Here is an 11,690-nt window from a genome sequence, read left to right on the forward strand (position 1 = left end):
TCTTTCTGCTAATCTTTGGGTGAGCAAAAAGAAAGAGTTTTTTTTGTGAGTTTTATTTGAACGAGTGAAACAGCAATGTGGAACAAGAAGAAATTTTTTTTATAAATATTTTGTCTTTTTCCTTGAATTTTTTTTGTAAAAAGAACTATCACCATTTTTTGATTGAGCGAAATTTCTTATGAATTAAAGCGAGGTTCCGTGAATTCGGAACAGGAATCAGAATAGTGTGAAATATATAGAATGTGAGTTAGTAACTGTTTTGTGTTAGTAAATGACACCAGAACGGCGCTAGAATAGAAAATTTTTTTCTGAATCTATTCGTGAGAAAGAGCGATTGAGTATTTCGTGAAAAGCTAAGTTGGAATAACTACATTTGCACGGCAAGTCGGGCATGAGGCATTTTGCCGCAGCCAAGGGTCAATACAGTCAGCGTGAAAGTAATGCTTGCAGGGAAGAGTTCGTACTACGTAAGACATGACAAAGTCGTCCATGCAAATCGTGCACTCGTCGTCCTGCTTTGTGTACTCGTGCCGTTTTAGGGTTTTGATTTGGTCATCTGTTAGGCCGCGATTTCGCGATGATCGACCTTCTTCGCGATGCCCTCGATTTCGTCGATCTTGCGTTTCTTGTCTGAAAAAGGAACCGCTGAAATCAAGGAAGAGAACCAGATTTTCGAACTCACCGCATTCTCCTCTCTCTTCTTCTTTCTCTCTCTTCTCGATTGGCTCTATCAATCGTACGGGATATCTCATTCAATCGATTGTCTAAATATCACATCATCATCAAATCAAGAAAAAAGGCTGTTTTACATAAAGATCTCGCTGACCGAGTTTGTCCATCGCGTCGGTCTGCAGCCCTTTGCTCTTGCCGATTTTGGTTTCGGGACGATGAAGAAGACGACGATGTAGTGCGGGTTCTAGAGTTGTGACTGTTTCCATAAGGAAAGTTGTTGAAACTGAGAGGGCATTTTGTTCGATATAACCGATTATGCGGAACTTACTCAAACATAGATTCGATTCTAGCGTTTATGTTCTGCTCCATGCCACTGAAGATCTGGTCTAGTGATGACTCGATCTGGCCGAAGTTCATCTGACGAGAATTGCCACTTGAGCTTGAAGAGGAAGTTCTTCTTCGTGACGATGAAGAGTGATGACCATGGGTTTGATGATGACGAGAACTGGATGGGTCTTGACGTGGATGATTTTGAGGATAATTGCGTGAACGTGAAGTCGAAGTCTGGCTGTGCAAATGTGGCACTCCGTTGATCCTCACTGAGCTTTGATAAGTGTTGTTGATGTCGTTCATGAATCGGTTAAACGCGTCCCCGAACATCTCCCACTGTTAAGCTGACTTTCTTTCTAAAAAAACTTTCTTTGGATCAACTTTTATAAAAAAAACTTTGATATATATTAAGATAGACTTTGAACCGACAGCTTCTGGGTTTTGTTATTGCTTTGAATAGAAAATTGCACGGACGAACTGAACGAATAACCAGTAGTAAAAGAATTGAGAGAGGAAAACATAAAATTGAGTAAATATTCAATTTTTACACCGACGAAAAAGAAAATTATTTGGAACTTTGATACTTAGAAGGAAAACAAAATGTGCTTGAACATAGGTAAAATTATCATAATTAATGTTGGATTAAATAAGAAGACGACTTTGAACTTTGTTTTTTTTTTCTTTAGGCAACAGCGCATATTTTTTAAAAATATATATTCGGATAGAGTAAGGGCAGTTGACATAATATTATAAATAATCTTTTTGTGAGTAAAAATGCCGTGTTTTGGGTTTTTTGTGAACAGAAATGAATGAATATATGTGGAGAAAAACAAAAGGATAGACTGATAGTGATTCTTACAGCAATCAAGCAGGAGCTCTTGCTTTTTTGAGGTAGGGAGAAGTAGGTAAACTTTTATATCACTTCCACGTAATTGGCTGGATAGAGTCCCTTGCTACCGTCTGTCAATCTTCCCTGGCACCAACCTGAAAGCAACTCGGTCAGAAAAAAAGGATTGAAAAGGGATGTTTAGTACCTTGTTCATCTTCATCTGTGAGTTTCCAGAGCGTATCACCGGCCTGGAATGATATTTCGTCCGACTCGTGCGCCGTATAATCGTACAGTGCTCTATCGAAAAGGTCAGGGACGAAAAGGCTCAAGAATTTACCTGACAGGGACCCCCACATCGTCTTCGTCGTCATCTGACCATTCTGGCATTGTGGCACTGCTTTGGATTTGATCCTTTGCTTCGGAAGAGGTCACGGCCTGAAAGTTAGCGAACGTTATTATTGATTATGAAGCCTTGAAAATGCTGTAAAGATGAAATGAGGAAATGAAGAGGAAACCCAAGAGAGGGAAATAGGAGGAGAAAAGAGGTAGATTCTCGATCGATATTACGACTTTTGTTCAAAGAACGTCGCACCATTCAGGCGTATTTCCGCTTTTTCGAACGTTCCGCAAGAAAAGTTTATCGTTCCGAGCCTCTTTGGAGCAGGAGAATGTGAGATATGACTTGCAAATGAGAAAAGCATGGACCTTGTTCAAACGGAAAACTTCATCCTTGTTGGGTTTGTCGGAATCAGCCGAGCGTCGCGCTGTTTTGTCCTTCTTGTCTTTCTTCTTTCGCGAGCCGTACTCTTCAAAGGACGGCCAGCTCATTGCCATTCCAGGCCCGTGCCAGTCGTGCCAGTACCTTGATCAATATTTTAATTGGAATTGGATAAAAAGTAGACTTATTTCCTCAATTTATTGAGGTTAAGAAGGAACGATTCGACAGCCCGTAGTTTAGGATCTCAATCATAAATATCAAATTTTCCGTCAATCAGAGGCCACTACTCTTGGCTTCCCATCATCATGGACCTCTTCACCCGACTCATCCCTGAGAATGCCCAAAAAGATGACGAAAAAGCATGAACGATCGACTTAAACTCACCTCAAGTCAGATTCTGGATCAGCCGCTTCAATATCTTCCTTCATTGTCTGATAAATCGCCTTTATTTTCGCCGAATTCGACAGGTCGACATGTTTGTGGAAGTTTTTCCAAACCTGCTGCACAAACTCTTGCCGCACCCTCTCTATTGACTAGGAAAAGATAAAGAAAGGATAACTTCCAAGGCTACCTGTGATTTTTCGAAGACTTGTTTCATTTCTTCCTCGTAAATATTGTTGTAAGAGTCGATATCTTCGATTGTTTTTTCGTATTTTCCTTTGAGCATTTCTTTGTCGATGCCTCGTTTCTCGATGGTGTCTTGGATCTTTTTGATTTTATCAGGGGCGTCTTGTTGTTTTGCCGCGTTTTCTTGTGCTTGCGCGAGTCTTTCTTCTTTGCACATCCTGAAGAAAACGGATTAAATGGACCTCTCGTCGAAAAACCGGCTCGGCAACGTGTGTTGAAACCTGACTCAGGGTGTGAAAGAGCTTTGGTAAATGCTTTCAGACCCTGACTCAGGTTTTTCACAGGTTGTCAAGCCAGATACTAGATTTTTCGCTAGTGTTTTTGTTGATGAAGACTGACTTACTTGTAATACTCTTTTTTGGCATCTTTGACCTTTTTGTATAGCTTTGACCATGGCTTCTGCGCCTTCTCAAATTCTTTATCAAGGTCCTTTGACTCCTTGTAGCCGCCGAGCACTTGCTTGTGGTAATTATCTTTCTTGAATGCTTTGATATTTTCGATCTCGGCGTGGCAGGCGTCTTTGATCGCCATGTGAACGCTTCCAACTTGTTCTGCTTCGTTTAGCATCGATTTCCATCTTAAAAAAGCGATTAAACATTTGTTCGAATTATCAACAAAATCAACATGGCGATTATATAGAAAACTTACGATAACAAGGCTGTATTGTACTCTGGCGACTTTTCTAGGCTCTTCGCCCAGCGAAGTTGCCACTCGCGCAGCTTTCGACAGTACATTTCTTCAATATCTGCTCTTTCGTGAATAAACTAAAATACTCGTTACTTTCATAGATTAACCCGTTTAGCCGCATATTATATATGATAAAATGACCCCCGTATGGTTTCTTTTTCTGTCGAAAAACCCCGGTTTGCCGGCCAAATAGGTCGAAAATATTCATTTTTCAACCCCGAATAACCCTCTTCTTCGATTCTTTGGTAGAAAAACAAACACTAGAATTTTCTGAAGTTGAAAAACAAGAACCTGAACAGTAAATTGTATTGAGGAGTGCACTTGAAGGAAGAAACACTCCGTCACTCAGAATTATGGTCAAAAATTAACCACAGTTCCTCTAGGACTTTAGCTTGAACTTGAATGCTTCAAGTTGTTGGAAATTTTAGAGAAACAATCGTCAAAAAAGGCCTCGATTCTCCACTTTCAACTTTAGTAAACCATGACTATCTGAGAGCTCAATTATGTTAATCCAGTCTTTCATTCAGTAGGTAACTAACGAACTAGCAAACTAAACCACTAGAAGATAACGAAAACAAGAATAATGCGGTAGTAATTACTCGATAAAACTAGAAAGCGAAAAATGGCCAACCTTCATCATTTGATCGCAAATTTTGTCGCCATCGTCGATTCTCTTGACGGTCCTCTTGTACATGCCGATTTCCCAAAACGAGTCCGGCGGAGCATCGTTCAACGAGTCTCTCGAGTTCGAGACGTTTTCGTCGCTCATCTTGCTTCTCTACAATTCACCGTTCAGTCTTTTTTTAACGAAGAGGGAAAGAACAAGGTTACTAGGTAAGGTGGTAAAAGGAGGGAAGAGAGAGTGCGTGTGATCGATAAATGCTGATTAGCTTTAGTCTGACCCTTTTTTGATAACACACACGAGACGGGTCAATTTTGAAATCAATAGTATTCGAAGCTCAAGCCAAATTTTATGGACTGCTAAACAGACAGACCAAAGTTGATATGAAAAAGTTTTATGGTCGGAAATAATGAATCTTGAATCATTCAGGCTTCACGAATCGTGATTCAGAAATATGACTTATTCTATACGATTACGAGCATAAAATTCGAACAAAGTTTGCTCGGGATTGCGCACTTTCGACTAGAAAAAGCTGGTCAAAAGGGCCGAAATTCTAGTGTTTCTTATGATAAATCGCAAAGAAGATGTCTTATTCACCAGTTATCAAGCTAAAACTAGAATTCGGGCTCTTTTGACCTCCTTTTTCGAACCGAAAGTGCTCATTTACGGCTCGAAACTGCATCTTTTTCGAGAAGAAAACTTGTAAAAAGGATGTCAGGCAGGATTGAGAATAATAACAAGCAGATAAATGAGTAAAATAAATGAAAATATGTGATAAATGAAGATAAGTGTTTCAAAAGAAAATCACCAAAGAATGAAGCTCCCAAGCATCTTTAGTATTCTGAATAACTCCAGTTGTGCATTGCTTGACAAACTGGCCAAAACTCGCGCCCCCTTTTTTGACATTTTGGCCAATTCTCGACATCCGGCCAGGCTCGGCCATCGGAGGAGAATCTCCTTCGAACTGAACCCTTTTTTCTCTTCCGATCTTTTTTAGCTTCTGGGCCGCGCGGAAGGGATTTCTCGCGCAGGCGCTCTCTGATTGGCCCAATCGAAATGGAGTGTAGAGGAATTTCCCTTTTTTCAAGAGAAACAACTGAAGAATGAAAAACGCGGAAAATTGATTTTCGAAGATGGAGATTCTAGAAACAAAGAAAACGAAAAAATGAAGAAAATCATTATTATTGATTCATAATTATGAAATGTCACGAATTCCAAGCACGAATTGTAAATCCTGTTAATTGTAAATGACTGTTAATTCTTACTATTTTTATTATGAAATGAAAAACTGTATAAAAACAAAGTTTACCATAACATTGACCTTTACTGTCTTTTACTGAAAACAGCTGATTTATGATTATTACGAAAAATTCTATTTTTAAAGAATGAAACAAAAGTTTTCTTTCTTCGTTCAATATCAAGATTAGAAATATAAATTTATAAAAATGAATTATAAAATGGATCCGAATTATGTATTGTATGTTTCATCCACACATCGTAGCACTCTAAAACTGCAAAATTGTCTTACTATTATTATTGTTATTAAATTGATTTGATTGTTTCTTCAATAAAAAATCAAATATGCAGACTTATTAATAGCTATTTACATGGTTGATATTCTCTTTTCTGCTTGAAGCATTAGCATAAGTATTGCCCGGATTCTCCAGTTCAGAGGTGCCATATTAGAATGGAAGGAGCAGGAGACGACATCCCCGACGGATGGACAAAGAAAGTTTCTCGATCGAGCGGGCAGGCTTATTACGTAAACCGATTTACGAACGAAAGCCAGTGGGAAAGGCCGACCAAGCCTGCCAAGAAGCCGTCTAGTGAGAAAGTACAGGTAAAAACGTCAAAAAACTCAATTTTTTAAAATGAGAAAATGAAAGAGGGTTAAAATTGTGCAATTCCATCACGACTGTAAACAATCCTGTTTCAAAATATTATCTTATGTTTACAAGAAAAATTAAGAAACATAAAATTCATAAATTCAGGCGAGTCATTTACTTGTAAAACATCGCGATTCGAGACGGCCAGCCTCATGGAGAAACGAAAACATCACTATTTCGAAGGAAGAGGCTTTGGGTAAGAACTAGCGTCCTTTTTCTGGGTCTATACGCGGTCAAAAAGGAGCTGGGCGAGTAAGGGATCAGAAAAAAACTGAGCGTGGTTCTCGTATTTCATTTTGTACCGTGTTTTTGAGCGGTTCGAGGCTTATAAAAAGATTTGGGAGTAAATTGGGAATACCAGGAATCAGTACTCTTCTAGTAGAAGACTTCTACTAAAGGGTAGTAGGGATTTCCTTTTCGGCAGAAATGCCGAAAACTTCGATGGTTTTTTCTGATTTCCTTTTCGGCAGCTTTCCGAAAAGTATTTCCAATTTCAAGCCTTTTTTCAGGAATACTTTTCGGCAGAGTGCCGAAAAGGAAAACACAATTTAAAGAAAGCTTTTCGGCTAAATGCCGAAATGAAAATCATAATTTAATGAATTCTTTTCGGCAAAGTGCCGAAATGGAAATCATTATTTGGGGAAAACTTTTCGGCAAGCTTTTTCATTCAAGTTTACATGAAAAGCTCTACTTTTAGGTAGAAAATTATCAAATCTAATCATCCCCTACCTGGGGGCTCCGCCCCCTAGGTCCTAAAATGCCGGGGTCTAGTCTAGGGTTACTTAGGGTTACCTGCGGTAACCCTAACTAACCCTAGCCTATCCCCCTCGGGTAAGGTTGTTCTGTCATTTTGCCCAGTGCTCCTAACCCTAACCTTTATTTTAGAATTAAGCATTAAATTTAGCATTATGCTTATTTATTCTTTCCTGCAAAATTTAAAAGTTTCCTTAAAAAATTAATGCATCACTCTTAATTTCTAGAAGCATATACTGTCTTCTTCTTTCTAGACTTTTGAATTCTTTCTTTAAAATGTGCCGAAAAGCTTTTCCGAAAAACGAATGAAATCAAGTAAATGCTTTCGGCAGATCTGCCGAAAAGCTTTCCCTCTAACAGGAAACAATTCTGATTTCTATTTCGGCGAAGTGCCGAAAAGCTTTTCTAATAAATAGGTTAAACATGGTAATACTTTTCGGCAGTGTGCCGAAAAGTAAATCAGAATTATGCCTTCAAAATGATTTTCTTTTCGGCTGCATTTGCCGAAAAGGAAATCCTTACTACGTACTAAAGTTAAGAGTGTGACGCCCTTATTTGTTTTTGCGTAAAACTATCTGATTCTCTGAAGAAATTATATTTTGTGATCAATGTGTCTTCTTTTTCTATTGAATTTACAAAACAGAAACTGCTGTTATCTACATGACAAGAATCGTTAGAAGAAGATATGTTGTAGTTAAAACAATTATCAAGTAATTTTCTTCTTCTCCCAAGGTACAAAATAATTCAACATAATTGTAATATTATTATCATGTATATTATTCAAACAGCAGTCGCTTTTTGACTTCAAATGGACTGCCCCTTTGAGTTTTTCGCGATTGTTTTGCCATTTTAGAGGGTCTATTCTGTTTCACTTTTTTCTACAGAGAGCATTCTAAAGCCCCCGGAAAGGGGCTCCCTGTTGTTGTTAGAAAAGAGCAGCGTTTCCTCTTGCCAAGAAATAAAATTGCCAAGTTGTTTAGTTGTAGGTCAAGGATCTAAAAACAAATTTTCAGTAGTGGGCAAAAACCTGACAGAAGATAATTTTCTTACTGTGTGTTGCTTTAGTTCTTTTGCGCTACAAGTTGTAGCGTAAAGCTTCTTTTCCAAGCTAAAAGTAAACACAAAAACTTAAACTTTAAGTTTCAAATCCACAAGACGAAGTTGCAGACTAACAATAAACCAAGTTTGGGTTTAGGTCCTTTCGGTCATCAGCCTAGTTGTTTTTAGTCTGTTATTTTTCTGCTTATGGTCGTAGAAGTTGTCTTCGGGGATCGGCAATCTGTGTGGAAGCCTTCAGTTAACCACTACTGTATTAAAAGCTTGAAGAAAACCGACCCTACTTGCTGATGAGCTTGATAATGCTCACCGCAAACTTTGGTCATGTTGGCAGTGAATTTCGCACTTTTTCTGTCTTAATTTTTCTTCGCTGCGGCAAAGATTCTTGCGTGTCCAAATTAGATTCTGATTAGCCGCAAAAAAGACGAGCTGGTCGTTTTCACACTTGCTCAGCCAGGATCTGACCTGGGCTTGAATTAATCGAATCGACACCTGCAAGTTCTTCAATTTTTCAACTTTTTTACTTTTTGGAAAGATCAACTTGATGAACTCTAGTGAAAAAATTATAGCTTGAGTTCAAAGGCTAAAAAATGGCCTCCTTTTACTCTTGAAGATTACTCGGGACGAGAATGTTAAACATAGGGTCTGTTGACTTGTCTGAAAAAAAAGTGAAGCGAGCTATAATTTTCTGAACCGAAGTAGGTCGTTTTGCAATCAATCATCCTAGGAAGCACTATTTTCCTGCCTACTTCGTTAAAAGTCTTTGCTAAAGTTTACTATCTGACCTTTTCAGCAACATCAAGATCTCAGCAAGTTAGTAATTTCCTTTATTTTTGTAAAAGAATAACTTTTAAGAGGCAATTTGTAATTTTTGTAATATCCTATTGTTAACATGCACGGCCAAATTCCGCGGCGTAAGTTGATAGTGACGGAGCGTGCTCAGTGAGTGATCAAACACTACTGGTGTTGCTAGTACTTGCACCATTCAAGCGCCGCCAATCACCGGGCGCCGCGGAGCATTCTTGAGTACAATTGTGAAAACATCATGCTACGGCGGCCAGACTAATTTAGATTAGGAACTGGCTCTTCGACTAGCTGACAGATAGACGAAATCTACACCCGATAGCTATTATAGCGATATAGCTACTTTTAAGTAGTATCTTAATTTGAAAGTACTGAATCTTCGGAAATGATTTTTGACGTCAGGGAAAGTACGTGGAAACACTGACGATCAGAAATTCCACTCTGGATGCAAGTAAAGCGCCTTAGGGAACTTGAACAAGTCGCACTTGAACTTGCCACTTTTCCTGCTTGAGGCAGGTTACGCTGGTTATTTCATAAACCTGATAACCCTTACCCCTTCTGGAATTTGCGATATTTGTTTTACAATTGCGGTTTTTTGATGATATCCGATGGTCATGTACTTCTTCTGCGATCAATGAAGATTCTAACTTTACTCGACTTTGCAGTATTTACGGCGGCATTTTAATATGTACTCGGTTGTTTAGGGATAAAGAAAGAATCTTGAAATTGAGTTTGGCGGTTAGCAATACCGCATATTAATAGTCACGTCGTTGGAAAGACGGGTCTTTTTGGGTCAGTTTCAAGAGTATTTCGAAATATCATCAGCAACGGCGGAGCGGAAGAGCTACTTCAATGACAGTAATTTCGGACGTGAGGGGATAAACAATTTTAATTTGAACCTGAACCACGGTTATGTTCAGGTTTTACCCTCTCCATTCCTCGCTGAATACCGTCTGTGGTTTCGCGATTATTGCTATTCGGAGGGAGAAATTCTTCCGGCTCTCCTGGTCCTGGCCTCGTGTTTTGGGTTCGACTCGGGGTACTTTTTCTCAAGTGGTTTTATTAGTAGAACTATTGACTTGTGGAGAAGCGTTCAGACATTGACCAGGAAAGGCTGAAGCTGAATATAGAGAAGTTCAAGTGAGTTGTTCTTGGAGAAAAGGGATTAAGCACGACCCTCTGTCGGGGACGAGAACCGCCATGAACTGGGAGAGGGTCACTCGAGGGAAATCACGAATTGAGATAGAGAAGTCCGCTCTTGCGAACGAATCCGCTCTTGACGAATATCACTTGTCACAAACATGTCACGCAACATTTTTGCCAAACAACGATCCGGGATGCTCGATCGGGGATAGTTATTATTTGCTTTTATCAGCAGCAAGCTGAGGAAAGCGACTGATAAGTTGCGAATCGAGCATTTTCTGGCATGTTTTCTTTTTTGAGCCAGTCGTCAGCTGGACCGGGCGGGAGACGAGAATGGAATGCAACGAAAAGGTCGTTAGTCATGCATTATAATTTATGTTACTTTTAGCTGGAATTCAGAACTTAGTTCTTTCAATAAAATCCTTGGATTTTAGGGCTAGGGGATGATTTTGACGGGTTTTTCTTGAGAGGATAAGGTTATATTTGGATTTCAGCCAGTAAGAATGAAGTATTTTTTGTTTTGACAAATCACAGATCAGTATGTTCCTGAGTTAGCCGACAGAACCCATGTTATCTATTCTAGTGATTGAAATAACTCTTTTTTTCAGAACAATTGCAAAAATATATTGTCCAAATCGAAAAAGGAGAACGATCATTTGCTGTAAGTCGAGTTCAAGTCTGAAACGATGATTAATGTTTTGATTAAGGATTTAGCTAGTGAAGTATCCGACTGCTCCTCGGCGAAACGTGGCGGCGATTTGGGTCCCTTTGGCCGTGGGCAAATGCAACGTCCATTCGAAGAGGTACAGTATCGCTACGGTAGTATAGTACCCTTCTGAGCAAATCAGATTTGATCAGAAGTTGCTAGAATCTTTTGCTATTTTTAGGCGACGTTCGCACTGAAAGTCGGAGAAATGAGCGGCATCGTCGACACCGACTCCGGCGTCCACATCATTTTGCGCACTGCCTAGATCTGTCTTCGTTCAAGAAGACCAAAAGTAGAAGAAAAAGAAAATACTGTCGTCACTTGTCACATGTCAATTCAATCAAAAAACGCTTACTGGAAACATGTGAATATATTTGATTCAAAGTTCACTGATTCAAAATAATACCCTATTCATTGAACAAATTCAGATGAACCTTCTGATCGAGGGACGGAAAAAGTTCCATTTTGAAAAAAATTCTAGCGCTAAGGACAGCATGAATCAGCCCTGTTTATTTCTGACGTCAGAAAGGAAGCTCTAGGCTGTTTTTGACAAATGTCTACTTTGAAATTCGGACCGTTGGTTCATAATTTCAAAATATCACGTGATGTCATTGAGCTGAACGAGAATTTCTAAATTCTCTACATTGAACTTTCCTTCCTTTTGTCTTTCTACATTAAGATTATCGTTAAAAAAAACTAGGGCAAGAAGAAGGAGGCTACGGTTTATTTAACTAACTTTAAATCCTTTTTTCTACGTTCCGGAAGAACCTTTTTTCTTTTCAAAAAAGTCTGGAAAAGCAGAAATATCCCCTAATCTGTAGTTTAACTGGTCGGCAACGCAAAGTTGCGCCTCTCTG

General features: G+C 39.1%; 3 protein-coding genes across 4 annotated transcripts; 1 reads left to right on the forward strand and 2 right to left on the reverse strand.

Annotated features, from left to right (window-relative positions):
* Positions 1-50: 50 nt before the first annotated feature.
* On the reverse strand, positions 51-1,387 carry LOC145695772 (uncharacterized). Of its 2 annotated transcripts, none has more exons than XM_081772790.1 (4): positions 1,001-1,387; positions 810-955; positions 683-764; positions 51-645 (listed from the first exon to the last, which is right to left on the reverse strand). In XM_081772790.1, exons 1-4 carry the CDS (start codon positions 1,330-1,332, stop codon positions 354-356), a joined length of 852 nt encoding a protein of 283 aa, XP_081628916.1. In that variant the 5' UTR covers positions 1,333-1,387; the 3' UTR covers positions 51-353. The 2 variants fall into 2 exon arrangements, with proteins under 2 accessions (XP_081628916.1, XP_081628917.1); XM_081772791.1 differs by having other exon boundaries at positions 51-630; positions 1,001-1,386.
* A 44-nt stretch (positions 1,388-1,431) lies between these two features.
* LOC145695765 (protein kinase C and casein kinase substrate in neurons protein 1-like) lies at positions 1,432-5,536 on the reverse strand. The gene is made up of 10 exons (XM_081772783.1): positions 5,294-5,536; positions 4,495-4,641; positions 3,825-3,940; positions 3,520-3,753; positions 3,121-3,334; positions 2,934-3,082; positions 2,537-2,693; positions 2,169-2,266; positions 2,037-2,128; positions 1,432-1,986 (listed from the first exon to the last, which is right to left on the reverse strand). The coding sequence occupies exons 1-10, from the start codon at positions 5,426-5,428 to the stop codon at positions 1,916-1,918; spliced, it is 1,413 nt and encodes a 470-aa protein (XP_081628909.1). The 5' UTR covers positions 5,429-5,536; the 3' UTR covers positions 1,432-1,915.
* Positions 5,537-6,132: 596 nt separating this feature from the next.
* On the forward strand, positions 6,133-11,223 carry LOC145695774 (peptidyl-prolyl cis-trans isomerase NIMA-interacting 1-like). The gene is made up of 5 exons (XM_081772793.1): positions 6,133-6,325; positions 6,477-6,567; positions 10,736-10,788; positions 10,835-10,930; positions 11,015-11,223. Exons 1-5 carry the CDS (start codon positions 6,173-6,175, stop codon positions 11,096-11,098), a joined length of 477 nt encoding a protein of 158 aa, XP_081628919.1. The 5' UTR covers positions 6,133-6,172; the 3' UTR covers positions 11,099-11,223.
* Positions 11,224-11,690: the final 467 nt, after the last annotated feature.

The sequence above is a fragment of the Oikopleura dioica genome, chromosome 1 (genome assembly GCF_907165135.1).
Source record: "Oikopleura dioica chromosome 1, OKI2018_I68_1.0, whole genome shotgun sequence".
Lineage (NCBI taxonomy): Eukaryota > Metazoa > Chordata > Appendicularia > Copelata > Oikopleuridae > Oikopleura > Oikopleura dioica.